The sequence below is a fragment of the Culex quinquefasciatus genome, chromosome 1 (assembly GCF_015732765.1).
Source record: "Culex quinquefasciatus strain JHB chromosome 1, VPISU_Cqui_1.0_pri_paternal, whole genome shotgun sequence".
NCBI lineage: Eukaryota > Metazoa > Arthropoda > Insecta > Diptera > Culicidae > Culex > Culex quinquefasciatus.
Genome location: NC_051861.1, coordinates 130,531,175 through 130,546,243, shown reverse-complemented (window position 1 = coordinate 130,546,243; position 15,069 = coordinate 130,531,175). Strand labels below are relative to the sequence as shown.

Below are 15,069 nucleotides of genomic sequence, written 5' to 3'. Positions count from 1 at the left end.
GAAAAGACATAGCAAATGTGTCTAGTAAAATTGAATGATTATAACAGTTTATGTTGAAAGGTAACGCTTATTGTCTATCTAAATAATTATGACAGTTTCATTAAAGAGGTAACAAATGTGGTCAATTTCAATATTATATTTCTGTAAAATATTTAAACATGTTATCGAGTTTAATTTTTTTTAAGCAGTTTGCGTAAAGAGGTAACGATTGTCGTCAATATTACCAATTATGACAATTTCCGTAAAGAAGTGATAAATGTAGTCAATTTCAATGTTTCTGCCAGCATAATTTAAAAGGAAAAAAAAATAGTCAAGTTCATTTGCAACAGTAATAAAAATAATTGATTCATAAATGCAGTTTTTGAAAAACTATTTTCTAGAAATTTAAAAATTTATATAAGGAGGAATTAAATGAACTTGATTTAATAACAAATTTAATCATTTCAAATAATTTTGTCGATTTCTGTTTCGAGGCAAAGAATTTTTGATTATTTTTAAAGATTTAATTTGCTTTATTTCAATTTTATTATGTAGGGTTCGTTGAGGACCACAACTCCGACCTCTTAAGATATATCATTTTGACTCTGATCCCAACTTCATGAATTCTTAGTCTAAATCCGACAACAAATCAATATAACGCTGTCCAAAATTAATCTGTTTTTTTTCCAGGATTTTTCAAGACTTTGATTTCGACTCAAACTCTAACTATCTAGCTTTTGTAAAAGACAAATTGAATTTACTTTGAATTTAATTTCAAAAAAACAAATCAATAAAAAAAATTACTCAAAATTACTCTTACTCCATCTATTACAAATTTGTAGAATCCAACTCCAACTTGTCGACTCAGAGTCTAGCTCCATTTTTTTTTTTAAATAGCAGTTTCATTTTAAATTCAACTCTGTCAATGAATTTCTTACAAAGTTGAATAAATTGAGCCAGCTTGGTTGCTTACAGTTGTCTAGTCCAACCCCGACATCTCAAGATCAATCAACCCAGAATTAGCGAATCTGACTCCAAATCCAGCTGCAACTTGAGCTTTCCAAAAATACCAACTTTGTTGACTTTGATTTTCACTTCAGAATCAAATTCAAAGCAAAATTAATCAAATTAGTCAACTGTGGCTTTAAAAAAAAAATTTAGAATCCAACTTCAACTACGAACTCTCAAAATTGGTTGACATCTCAAGATCTATCAACTCAGAATAATCTTCCAAATCTAACTTCAAATCCAGCTCCAACATGAGCTTTTCAAAAATACCAACTTTATTGATTTCGTGTTCAACTTCAGTAACAAATTCTTAGCAAAGTTAGTCAAATTAGTCAACTGTGGCTTTTTCTTTCAAAAAAATATAGAATTCATCTTCAACTGCGACCTCTCAAAATTGGTTGACTACGAATCCAGTTCGTCTCCAGATAATCAGAAAGACCAACTCCAATTTGATTTTAACTTCAACGACAAACTCAATACAGAGTTGAGCAATGGATTGCTCTAAGATTTGTAGAATCCAACTACAGCTCCATTTTTTTTTAATCCAGCTCCGCTTTGGTGTCCTTCAATATATTTTTTAGGCAAGTTGAACAAACCAAGCCGGCTGAGTTAAGCGGATTGGAAGAGTGACATCTCAAGATCTAGTAACCTACGTCAATGAGTTTGACCTTAATTTCAATAAATTGCAAATTGTTTATAAAAATATATTAAAAATATGCAAATTTAAAATCCCAGCTATCTAACTCCAGCTCCAGCATTTCGAAAACAAAAATTTCGAATGCAACTGCATCGACATATTCAATACGAAAGGTTAAAATTACCCGATTCTTAGTCCGGCTATTACAGCTTTGTAGAATCCAACTCCAATCCCAAATATACCTCTTTCCTTTAGCTTTAAAAAAATACAACTTCATTTCGACTTTAACATTTATAATGATTTTTTCCAAGTGTCACAACATGGAACAACTTTAACACGAATTACTCAGGATTTGTCTACTCCGACTCCGACATTTCCAGATCTTTTAACCCTGAATCCGACTTCTCAGGGTTCGTCGATTTTGAATCAGACTCAGACTCGATCTTCAGCTTTTTAAATAAATCAACTCTACTGACTTAGCTGTCAAATTCAACAAAAAAATCAATTAAAATTTGATTTCAGATGAGACAAATTCGGGCTATTCGAGATTTGCAGAATCCAGCTCCGATTCCAACTTCTCCATTTTTTGTGGACTACGAACAAACTCTGGCTCCAGCATTCATCTAGTTGATTCAACACAAAATTGGCCAAAATAAGCTGACTCTGAATCCGACTATTACGGATTTGTAGAATCCAACTCCAGCACCAAATTCTCAATATTCAAAGACATCGCATCCAACATTGTTTCAGAGTTTCTCTACTTTGAAAAAGCTCAAATTTAATTGGACTTCAACTAGAGTTCAACGTATTTGTTACAAATTTGAACAACATTTAACATCTCTGACGCGGGCTACTCAGGATTTGTCGACTTCGACTAAAACAGTTCCTAACAATTTCGACTCTGAATCAGACTCCAACTTCATTTGATTTATGTTTCAAATTCAACAAAAATTTAACAAAAAACAATGAAAAATTGGTTTAAATTAGACAAATTTTACATGGGCTTCTCTAGATTTACAGAATTCAGCTCCGCCATTGAAATCTCAATTTTTTGCTGAATACGAATCCAACTCTGGTTCTAGAATTTCAAAAAGACCAATTTCAATTCAAATTTGATACAAACCTGATCAGAAAGTCCAAAAACTCCAACTATTAAATAAGTTGATTCTGAGTGCGACTGCAAAACAGTTGTAGGGTATTATTGTGATTTTATGTTACAAGCATGACCGGTATGGCAAGGGCCATGCTCCGCCAAGACTTCGAATCCAACTCCACTTAGGAGTTTCTCATCTTTTTAAAAAACACCAACTTTGCTTAAACTTCAACTCCAACAACGAATTTATTACAAAGTTGAGCAACTTTTACAACTCATAATATGTCGACTCTGATTTCCTACATTTCTAAATCTTTGACTCTGAATCAGACTAAATTTGCAGAATCCAGCTCCGACTCAAAATTTGTTAACTGCGAATCCCAATTCCAAAAAGAGCAGAAATTTTAATGCAAAATTGTGTGAAGATCAGACAAATCTGACTAGTGTTATTCAAAATTTATAGAATCCAGCTCTCCAAAGGCACATTTTTTTGTTGACTGCGAATCCAACTCTTGCTCCTGCATTCCAAAAAGACCACCTTCAGTAAAAAATTGTAACAAAGTTGATTCGAAACTCCAACTACTAAATTTGTTGATTCTGACCTCGACTTAAAAAAAAAGTTGCAGGGTATTATGTTACAGTCATGACCAATATTACAAGGAGCAAATTCACACGACCATTGCCACGTCTTCGATTTCCGTAAAACTTTGTTCTAAGGGGTAATTTTGGTCCCTGAACACGAATCCGAGGTCCATTTTACGACATCTTGAGACGGAGGGTCTGCACGACCCCCTGCTATTTTTTGACATTATACGAAAAAAATAAATTTTGTTAATAAATTGCAGCAAGTTTGGTGTTGATGTAAATAATTGGTTCAAAGAGACGTTTTTTGTAAAATTGGAAGACCAATTTTTCTCGAGCTTGGGAATTTTAAAAGCTCAAAATATGAAAATGTTATTTATTGAAGCCAGGAATAGAGCTCCGACTACAAACATGTAATTTCTGGTAATTTGCTATTTCCTTTGTTTTGTATAAATCCGACGCCACTGTCCTCTTTTCAAGGCCTCCTGCGAGACACCCAAAAATAACGCTCCAAATCCCTTCGGAAACGTAAAGACGCAAACCAAAACAAAGCAACAAAAAAAGGGGGTACGACCCGCACTTACACTCTAAAAATAACCACTCTCTCACAAAACCAACGCCACAGACGGGTTGGTCACGGTCATGGTCACGCGGAAAAAGAGGGGGTGCGGGGGGGGACAAATTTGCTCAGGTACTCACATCTATCTCGGCGCCCGGGATCGAGTAGTTCCGGTAGGGCGGGTTCCGACCCTTGATGTACTCGAATATTTTACCGTCACCCTTCAGGAACGTTACCTGCGCTCAGACGGGTTTGGGTCGTCGAGCGCGCGCGTCAAAAGTTTAGTGAATGGACGAAACAAAAACCAACAAAAAAAAGGATGGAAAAAAGAAGAACACACAAAAAAGTTAGACTTTATTACCTTTGACTTTTGCGGAGGGGGGGTTGCAACCCCCTTCGGAAATGCGCAACCTTTTAGTTCGGAGCCGTGGCCTACCTTGTACAGGATGTCGGGCGCCGCGTTGTTCTCGCAGTACAGGCCTACTTCGCTGCCCCGTTCGACGTATTTTTTCACGGAAAGTTGCACGTCCAGTACTGATTGTCCGTCTGCGGGGGGGAAAAAAAGGGAAAAAGAGTGGGGGAAAAGAGATTATTGATTGCGAAAAAAGAGAGGAAAATACGGAAAGAAAAACATTGAGGTTGTTGGGTGGAAGCGTTCGATGAAACGCTTGACTGGCAAAACTGCGATTACTGTTTAAATAAATAATCAGCAAATGGACGAAGGAAGAGGGGCCAGGATTTCCCGGGAAAAGTTAAACCCGGTAAGTGACTCCGGGAGAAGCTTTTTTTTGCCCCGGGTCGAGTGTTTGTTTTCCGATGGGTCGGGGAAAACTTGGACAATGTTGACAATTGACGATTGAAAATTGGCTAATTGGCCCGCTGTGAGTAATTTTCACAGTTACGAGACATTGTTGACAGAATTGATTGAACTAATTTTCACTTTTCACTTTTCACTTGTTATATTGTCAAATCAACAACCTTTACTAAGCACAAGGTAGTATAACATAGGTAAGCATCGCCCTAAAAGGTAAACAAAGAGAACTGTCAAACGTCAAACTCTCATCGAAATTCACACAAAATCAGCTTCAATATCAGTTCCGTAATTGTAACTCAATTCCCACGGCGATTGCAGCTCAACAGTATCGTCAAAAGTGGATTATTTTTCGATTATTTTCTATCCCCTTCAAAAAACGCAACCACCTTCCAGGAAAACCTCCATTCTTCCCCAACACGAGCATCCAACCCATCCAAGCATCACAAATTTAATTATAACGACATCCGCTTCCTGGAAGGAGCCCCAAGTTTGACATTTCCGTTTTTTTTTCTCGAGAATTTTCATCCGTTCCAACCCAACAAGCACGAACGTCACACACGTGGCTGACAGCGAAAATTTCTGTCGATCTAGTTGGCATGCCATCCCTGACTGCCGCTTCCCTTCATCTGTCAAGCGTTAGTTCCAGTTCAGTGGACGACGACGTCGTCGTCGCAGTAGGCTAATGAAATCAATCTTCACACCTGACCTGTCACAAAAGTCAGCACGTTTTCTCACGCGCCCCTAATTGGTCACCTCTCTTGTTGTTGTTCGTGTGACCGTGAAAGTGACCCAATTCGTGTGCGGACATCAATTATGCAAGTCGAGGAGGAGTTCAACTGGTGGATGCCCTTCGGGAAAGTTCTACACCACCAGCGAAAGTCAGCGCGCGACTAACTTTTCCAAGTAATTTTAATTCGAGTTTGCTTTTGATTGCTTCGAACCCATTTCCGGCTGTGCCGTGAACTTTGCCGTTCTTTATAAGGGATAATTGGAAAATGTATTATCTTTCCACGGTGTGTTCCGATATAGGACGCCACGGGAGAGTGAAATCGGAGGAAGGGAGGGAGAAAACGATAATTGATTGGAAAAGCTTCTGCAATCGGGGTTTTTTTTCTCCCCCTTGGGGAAAGGACTTGTTACATCTGTGGAAGCAGCTTATTGTTTGCTTTTAATTAGAGAATGACTTTGCTCCTGAAGGTTGACGGATAAACGCTTTCGACGAGCAACTGTTGGATGACCTTCTCGGGAGAAATATTGTCTGTACTCTTCACAGAAGACACTTGAAAAGAATTGACTGAATGCACTTAAGGAATTCGTTCTATCTTCTCAAGATCCTTAGCAAAGATGACAGAATTGACAGAACTCTCAGAATTGACAGATTGACAGCATCCACTCACCTTTCTCTGCTCGCTTTTCACTTTCCACTTACACTCACTAATCACTTCAGATTACCTAGCCTTCTTAAGCAGGTACCTTGATTCTGAAATCCGTGATCGGGAAACTCGACTTTTTTTATGTTTTCAAACAAATTTTCCTTTTGACTGAAGACACATGAAAAAAGGAATAAAATAGCGACATCAATCAATAAATTCTAGCTTAACAAGTAGATTGACAGAATCGATTTTGAGATCCGCGATCGGGAAAGTCGCCCATTTTTTAAGGCTCTGTTACGCTTTACACAAAAAAAGGGGGGAGGAGGTGGGGTAAAAATCCCATTTTTTTCATGACGTAATAAAAGTAAGCTCCCCAGGTTAACCGAATTGAACTCATACACTCTAATCACTTCTTGTCTCCAACATGCTTCCTTCGGCAGATGCTTCGATTCTGAAGTCCGTGATTGGGATACTAGCTCACTATTTCAAGCTTAAATTAAAAAAAAAAAAAACAAACATTGATTTACTCTTCTATTTCAACTAAAATTACTGAAATAAACATAGACACTTAAGATTTTTTTATTTTTTTTTGTGGTGCTTACAGGGTGACCACTCAAATTCCATTTTAAAATTCATTACTTTTTCAGAACCTTAAATAATATTCAATTCTTTCCTGAAACAAATAATTCAAATTAAAAACTATTTACAAAATAAAAATCAATGTCCACCATCGAACAAAATATCTAACGAATCAAACTGTATAGAAATTTTAAAATACATAAAAACTACAACGAAGGAAGCACTTTAATTTCAATGTTTGTTTGGAAAATTGACAAACATAAACTCGGTTTTAACTGGAAGTGAAAAAAGGATAGTAAAGGGTTTAAAATTACTAAATTTTTAATTTGATATTTATTTACTTTTATACCAAATAACGTTTAAACATGATTACAGTTAGACCACTGTAAATTTAATTTTAAATTTTTGTTCCTCTCTCCTTTCAAAATTTTCTCAAAAAATCTAAAATCAGGCTTCAATTTTGTTTGCTCCCCTTTGAACTTGGACCAGAGCCAAGGGACGAAAACTTAAAATAAAGTTTGTACAAGCCTTATTATTATTTCAAAGAATTTCAAAATATGAAAGTTATATTGGAAATGTTGGAAGTGACAAGTTCTATAAATAAATTTTCAACAAACCAATCACAAATTTCTGGACTTTTTTTATGCATTTTACTTTATATTTTCAACAAGTTAAAATATTTGTTTTTTTGTCGTTAAAAACGAAAAACGTTTGGTTTTTTTTATATTTAGGTTTATTCTATAAATTAATAAATGGAAATAAAGCATTATCTTTAGTAGTTGAATTTTACACACATTTTTTTAAAGTAATCAAACATTTGGAAAAAAATGATTTGACTTCAACGAATTTAATTGTAAATTGATCATGTGTGTTTTTATTGAATATTTAAACAATGGGCATAATCGTTGAAATAAACCTCTGTTTTCATATTGGTTTTTCCTTGTAGTTTATTGAAGTTAGATGTTAACTTCGCTTGAAAAAACCTTTTGATTCATAAAAAAATGTTATGAAAATCTTTATCAAATGCATGTGAATAGCCTAAAATTCTTAGAACAGGGTGGCCACTCAAATCCCATTTTCGAATTTCGCGAAAATGTTTTTCGCGAAAATTGTTTATGAATAAATGAACATCTACCAACTTACATAATTTTTAAATCAATAAATAAAAGCAATCTGTTAGTCATTTTAGTCAAAAATAGAAACTTAAGGGGAAGTTGAATGCGCTCGGTCGGATTTACCATTTTTTTTCTAAGCTATGGCAAAAATCGGGGTTCGATTATTTTGAAAAACTAACCTCGTAGTGCGATAGAGGAGATTGTAAGCTTTCCAAAACACTATAAAACATTGAAGTTTCATTGACTTTATAAAAAGTTGGATTTCGGACACTAAAAACGCGGTACGCTTCGAAAATTTAAAATTTAAAATTTTAATTTAAAATATGAAACAATCGTGAAATTTTCCGATCTTTTCGAAAAAATTACTTTCAAAAATTTTAAATCAAGACTAACATTTTAAAAGGGCCAACAAATCAATATTACGCCCTTTTGAAATGTTTGTCTTGGTTTAAAAAATTTTGAAATATTTTTTTCGAAGAGATCGGAAAATTTCACGAATGTTTCATATTTTAACATTGTAAATCGGACCATTAGTTGCTGAGATATCAACATTAGAAAATAGTGGGCTGTTAGGGTGAGACTTAGAAAACATCAATTTTCCTGTTTTTAAACACTTGCATGGCAATATCTCAGCAACTAAGGGTCGTATAAACAAAGTTCAAAAAAAGCAAAATATAGCAAAATATTTTTTTAAAAAGTGGGCAAACATGTGCACCAATTTAAAAAAATTAAAAACTGCGACTATTTTCAAAAAAGTCACCTTAAAATGGATTTAACTTGAAAACGGTGCACTTTATCAAAATTTCACTCAAGTACTTTTTGATTGCAAATTTGATTTTACATCGAAAAATGAAGTTGAAAATTTTTACGAGCAATGTTTCGATTTTTTTGAAAAAATCAGTATTGATTAAAAAATTCATAACACGGTCAAAGATTTTTTGCGCAACCTGGAAATTTCTGAAATGTTGGCATTTGATGTCCTCTAAAATATATCAAAAAATAAAAATAAATTAAAAATAGTGTTTTTTTTGCAAATCAAGTTTTAGTGATAAAAAGTTAAATAAAAAATCACCAAAAATGTTTTACCGTGTATCATCTTTTTCCATTGTAGTCCGTATCAATAGCTACAACTTTGCCGAAGACACCAAAACGATCAAAAAATTCCTTCAAAAGATACAGATTTTTGAATTTTCATAAATCATTTTTGTATGGACAGCTGCCAAATTTGTATGGAAAATTATATGGAGAATTTAATGATGCAATGGCTTCTTTGGGCATACCGAAGGCACCAAAAAAGTTTCAGTCGGATTAAAAAATACAAAAAAAAAGGAGTGACCGAAATCTGAGAGAACTGCTCTATTGTAAAAAAGTGGAGGCACTCCTAATTTTGACAAAAAGGGAAAACTGTAACAACCAAAAATAACAAAAATAGGTTGGTACAAATTTTATTAAAAATTTTTCTTCCTCGGCTCTGGTTAAGGTCAAGGTGGAAACACAAAATCAAAAACTTAATTTCGAATTGCAAGCCAAACCTATAACATTTTGAAGCAAAATATCAATGAATTTATGAAAAACAAAGTTTTTCAAAAGTTTTATGTCTTTATTCTTATCTGTGGTCCAAAAATTCAAAATTTGTAAAAAAATCTTAAAGTGCCCTAAACATAAAAATAAAAACGTACAAGTTGAACAATGGAAGTTTTAATTTTCAGCAATAATTATTAGGCTCCCTGATTTTTTTAGGGCGTATTTGAAGGGGGAGGGGGGATTTTATGATTCAATTTAAACAATGAATTTTTGAATTTTCCTTTCAATAGATAAAGAAAAAAGATTGGCAAAAAAAACTAAAAATAATTAAATTCCTATTTTTTTCATTTTTTTTTCAAGAATCGACAGCTAATTTTTTCGGAAAAAATCGACGCATCGAAAAGTTCACGCATTTTTGCCTTCCTCACCTCAATGAGGAAAGGCTATAAAATCACTCGAAAAATGAACTTCTTTATTCGACCTCGTAGACCCACCTTCACGTATACCTATCGACTCAGAATCAAATTCTGAACAAATGTCTGTGCGTGTGTCTGGATGTGAGTCCGTGCACCGAAAAAATATGCACACGATTATCTCCGGACTGGCTTAACTGATTTGGACCGTTTTGGTCTCATTCGATCCGTCTTGGGGTCCCACAAGACCCTAGTTAATATTATGAAGTTTAGTGAAGTACTTCAAAAGTTATGCTAAAAAAAAGATTTTAGCTAAACTTCTGAAGATTGTAAAAAGGGTGGTTTTTGGAAGAAACCCCGTCATGCTACATATTGTTAGAAAGGTATTTGAAAGACCTTTCCAATGCATTCAAAAGATTGAAGATCTGACAACCCCATCAAAAGTTATGAGCACTTAAGTGTTATTGATACACTTTTTTGGGGCCGGATCTCAAATATTTTTATGAAAAAGCTGTCCGGATCTATCATGCGATCCATCGTTGGATAGGTAATCAAAAGACCTTTCCAATAAGCCCAAGAGATTGAGGATCTGACAACCCTATCAAAAGTTATAAGTACTTTAGTGTTTTATATACACTTTTTTTAGGCCGGATCTCAGATATTTTGAATAAAAATAAGTGTTATTTTTACACTTTTTTTGAGGCTGTGTAGGGTATTCACTTTTATGAATGCAAGGAAGGCACCAAACACCTAAAGGTGGATTAAGTAATGTTTTTTTCTTTAAGTTTCCTTGTTATAGTTTTCAGTTTCAATTCAACTTTACCTTTAATTTGTACGAATTTTTCAAAGAGACTAATTAACAAGAAAAAAAGTAGATTCAAGACGTTTATTATTATTATTATTTTTTGATTATTACAATTTCAATATTTTTTGAATTTTCAAAAAGAAAAAAACGTTTTTAATTTTTTGAAAACAGTTTTGCTTATTTTTGCTTCAATTGATTCAAATCAACAAAACCAAAATCACTAAATTAAAATAGTGGAAGGAAAATTAAATTTGATCATTTGATATCAATTTAAGGTCGTAGATGGTGTCATTCACTTTTGGGGCAATGACTGTCAATGATGGTTCTGAATTCAAGATCCAGAAAAAGTGAATTGAAATGAAAAAAATATGTAAATATATGTAAAATGCTTCTACAAATAACCCAAAGAATACATTTTTTTATGAAACATTCTGAATCAAGATTTAATTTTTTTCTAAAACTAACATGGCCGCCAGATGGCCGATCGGGAATGATGCCTTCTAGAATTCTTAAGTTTCCTTTTCCCGAATTGAGTGCAAATTAAATTACTTCAACATTATTCAAAACATATCGAAAATATTTTGTTCAGCAAGTATGCTTAGGATTCCAGGCATTTCCAAAATTTTCTTACATTTTAGACTTTTTCCCGAATTTATTTTTTTGCGGATTTGACGAATTCCAGACTTTTCCCGACATTCCCAATTTTCCGACTCGAGTGGCCACCCTGTCAGAAAACTGAAATTGTGAAAGGAACTTTGAATTCAAAGTTGAGTGCCAAATTTTTCCAGTTTTTTTTTTCGCGAATTTAAACGAATTCACGATTTCCCGACTTAGGTGGCCACCCTGAGCCCTTAAGGTGAAACGGAAGGCCAGTTCTTGGACAACTTCTGGTTAATTTAAATGAATTTCTGATCTCGACAGATTGCTTAAGACCGATCTATTTAGCGTCTGCTAAAAACAGAACTTCGTAAATTACTGCATTTTTCTTAAAGGTGCTTCCAAAAACTCGAGTCATGGTTCCCGTTTCACCTTAACAAAATTGACAGATTGACAGTACTTCTCACTAACACCCTTATGATTTAAATTCCGTCCGATAAAACCCACCGCAGTAGGTCATGAAACGCTTAAAGATATGTAGTCCTTCCCGTTTTCTGTCAACAAAAGGTGAGGAGGACCCCGGCACAATCAGTAAGTCGACGCCCAAGGGGCATACCTACTTGGATGGTGCCTCCTCCCGCTTAGAGGAAAGTCCTTCCAGCGTGTCGTCAAGGCACACTTCGATATCGGTCGTTTGTGTACACCCAAATGAAGCCATTATTGATGGTTGCCGTTCTTTTGTGGTGAAGACGGTGAAAAAGACGAAGAATGTGAGTTTCGGGACAACAAAAACGAAAGACAAGTGTGTTCCTTCTTGTTATACCAGGTAACGCATGAATGGCGTGGTTTAGTTGTGCGATTACTGGAGGCGTACTCTTTCGTTGAAAGAGCTGATATGAATACTGAATTTCAATTGAGAGCAGCATTTCTCAGGAAATGTCGACGTTTGTTTGCGCAATTTTACGGTTCAGCGGAGTTTATTTTTAGGGCCGCCAGACAACGTGAACGCGTAAGGCGTCATCCATAAAGTATGTCACGCTAAAATCGGCAAAAATTAACCCCCCCTCCCCCCTATGTCACACTTTGTCACACTTGCTCCGACCCCCCCTCGAAAAGTATGTCACGCTTTGTCGGACCCCCCCCCTTCCCCCCTCCTTACCATCTTGTTTTTTGTACAATTTTAGCATGATTATTTGGATTATTTTAAAATTCGAGGTTCAATCGAGAAAGTTTTGAATTTTTACAGGTGTATTTGGATTTTTTTTTGAATGTTGTAGAAATCATTATCAATAGTTTTTTTTTGAAATCTTATGATTTAAGCATATTAAATCTATCATCAAAAACTCTGTTTCTTAATGCCTTGAATCGTGTTTTATTTATGACTAAAGTTTATCAAACATTAAAGTTTTTTATAACAATTTTTTAAGACTGAATTTTTAGTATTCAAGAAATTGTCTAGCGTGACATCACAGTTTCACGTACCCCCCCTCTCCCCCTTGTCACACTTTGTCACACTTGCGACATCCCCCCCTCCCCCCCTAGAGCGTGACGTACTTTATGGATGACGCCTAATGAACATATTCAACCCGGTTGATTGATTTCATTCAAGATGGCGGCCACGCAATCAACTCGCATTTTTCAATGCGAATATCTTGAGAGAGGTTGAATGAAAATTCTTCAAATTTTCGCTGAAGCTTCTTGAGAAGTGAGCAAACACAAAAGTTTGAAAACATCGAACAGTGTTGCCAGCGAGTCTCTGAACTTCAAGTTATCAGCAATCAAATCAACTTTCCAACTCTCATTTAGCACCACAGTCCAATCAATCGAAACTACTGGCAAGTTTTCCCTCTCATCGACAGTGCCGAGGAAATCGAAACGGAAATGGAAATTAGCCCAGCGCCACCTTTTTTGCACGTGAACGTTGTTTGGGTGGGTTTAAATGTTGGGTTTTGACAGATTTTGACAGTTGTTGACAGAATTTGACAGTTGTTGACAGCATTTGACAGCACTTTTTATTTCTCACTTATCACTACTCACTATTCACTTTTCCACATCAAATTTGTACAAGGTCTTTTGGGAGGTACCTCACTTTTGAAGTCCGTGATTGAGAACATCATGAAAAATTGATTTTAAGTTACATTTTCGAATCAAAAGCGAACCGTGTCTCACCAGAACCAAAAACCAAGTGAAGATGAAGCAATGACGAGAGTCAAATAATGAAGATAATTATCGATTCGTGGCGGAAAGTCATCAAAAGACGTAATATCAATATTGGATTCTTTTTTTGTTGCTTTCTCTCACTCACTTCCAAGTTTTTCTTTCATTTCCGACATCCGAAGAAAGGAGGCAAATTATTCCCGCCACAACTCGAGTGGAAACGGATTGAGAGGGCTGATTTCTGGCGGAGGAAAATCCTCCGACCGGCAAAAGTTTTGCAATTATGAGCAGCCATTTTTTTTCTTTGCTTTGCTCCGTTGCACGCCACAGCTGTCAAAGTTTCTGCACTGAATGGCTTTTCGATCGAAGCAGGCCGATAAAGGTTGCAATTCAAGCACTTTTCACCCGAAATTTCGTCAACTTGTCGAACCGACGTTTCCATTTCATGCCTACTTTGGCATTCCGAAAGGGTTCAAGCAATTAAAATGTAATTCAAACTCTACGTGCCAAGAAGGACTCTCGCCTCCCAAGGACGCTTTTCGACCCATCCATCATAGCCACAAAACAACATCGAACATTAATTAACTCTTGTCCCTCCCGGATCCAGATTTCCCTTCCCTTTTCCTCCAGGGAGAAAGTTTAAATCACTGTCCCCGCAGGAGAAGACACAAGTCGGTCGGGCAAAAGTTCCGGACCCTTTTCCTCCGAGACAGACTTTCCGACCGAAATAAATTGTCAAAGTTTAATCACTGCCTGACCGAGCAAGACCAGACCGGGAGCAGATCGGAGATGGTTCAAGTGAGCGTAATTTTCCCGGCTGACCACAAAGTGTGTGAAACGCGGTGAATTACGACCAAGTCAAAGCAAAAGAGACTGACTTTGAAGATTGGGTTCGTCAAGTTTGGTGGTTTTGGTGTGGAGTTTGTCCATTAATGTGGTTTTTCAGAAATGAGACGAAGTTGAATCCACCAATTTGTTGCTGGAATTCAGACCTTTAAGAAAAAATAAACCATATCTAGTGGTCGCCATAACTCAAGAATCATTTATCTCCAGTGATCAGCGTGATGCAAGCAGAATCCATCTCCAATGGTCATTATGATTCAAGATCGAACCATCTCAAGTGGTCATCTTGACGTAAAAATGATTCATCTCTAACGGGTTTCATAGCACAAGATGGATCTATCTCCAGTGGTAGTTAACATACCACAATAATCCATCTCAAATGGTCGTCATAAGACAAGATCGATCCATCTCCAGTGGTCATCTTAACATGCGAATAATGCATCTCCAGTTGTCGTTGAAACAAAATAAAGATTAACCTCCAGAGATCGTCATTAGAAAAAAAATTCATCTCTAGTGACACACGATCGATCTATCTACAATCCATCTCCAAAAATCGTCAAGAAACAAAAATGATCCATCTCTATTGGTTGTCATGATTCAAGATCGATCCATTTCCAGTTGACCTCTATTAACAAAAATAATCCATCTCCAGTGGTCTTTTTGCCAAAAGAATAACCCATCTCGACTGATCACCAAAATACATGAATAAATCATCATCAGTTGTCTCATCAAAAATCCATCACCAGTGGCATTTTTGCCAAAACAATTATCCAAATCGCATAGTCATCATGATACATAAATAAACGCCACTAAGCAATCAGAATCCATCTCCAGTAGTCGTTATTGTTTCCAGATAAATCCATCTCCAGTTGTCATCTTAACATACACATAATGCATCTCCAGTTGTCCTTGAACGCCAAAAAATCCACCTCCATAGGTCTCCATGATACAAAACCAATCCATCTCTAGTGATACAAGATCGATCTATTTC

The 15,069-nt window shown here is 35.8% G+C and overlaps 1 protein-coding gene across 2 annotated transcripts in view; it reads right to left on the bottom strand.

Moving 5' to 3' along the window:
• Positions 1–15,069, bottom strand: part of LOC6041687 — a 204,589-nt gene that overhangs the window by 75,615 nt on the left and 113,905 nt on the right. For both annotated transcript variants that reach the window (XM_038266684.1, XM_038266685.1), the window contains 2 exons: positions 4,295–4,404; positions 3,999–4,094 (listed from right to left, as the gene is read on the bottom strand). In XM_038266684.1, coding sequence (XP_038122612.1) covers positions 3,999–4,094; positions 4,295–4,404 — 206 coding nt within the window. The remainder of the gene's footprint in view (positions 1–3,998; positions 4,095–4,294; positions 4,405–15,069) is intronic.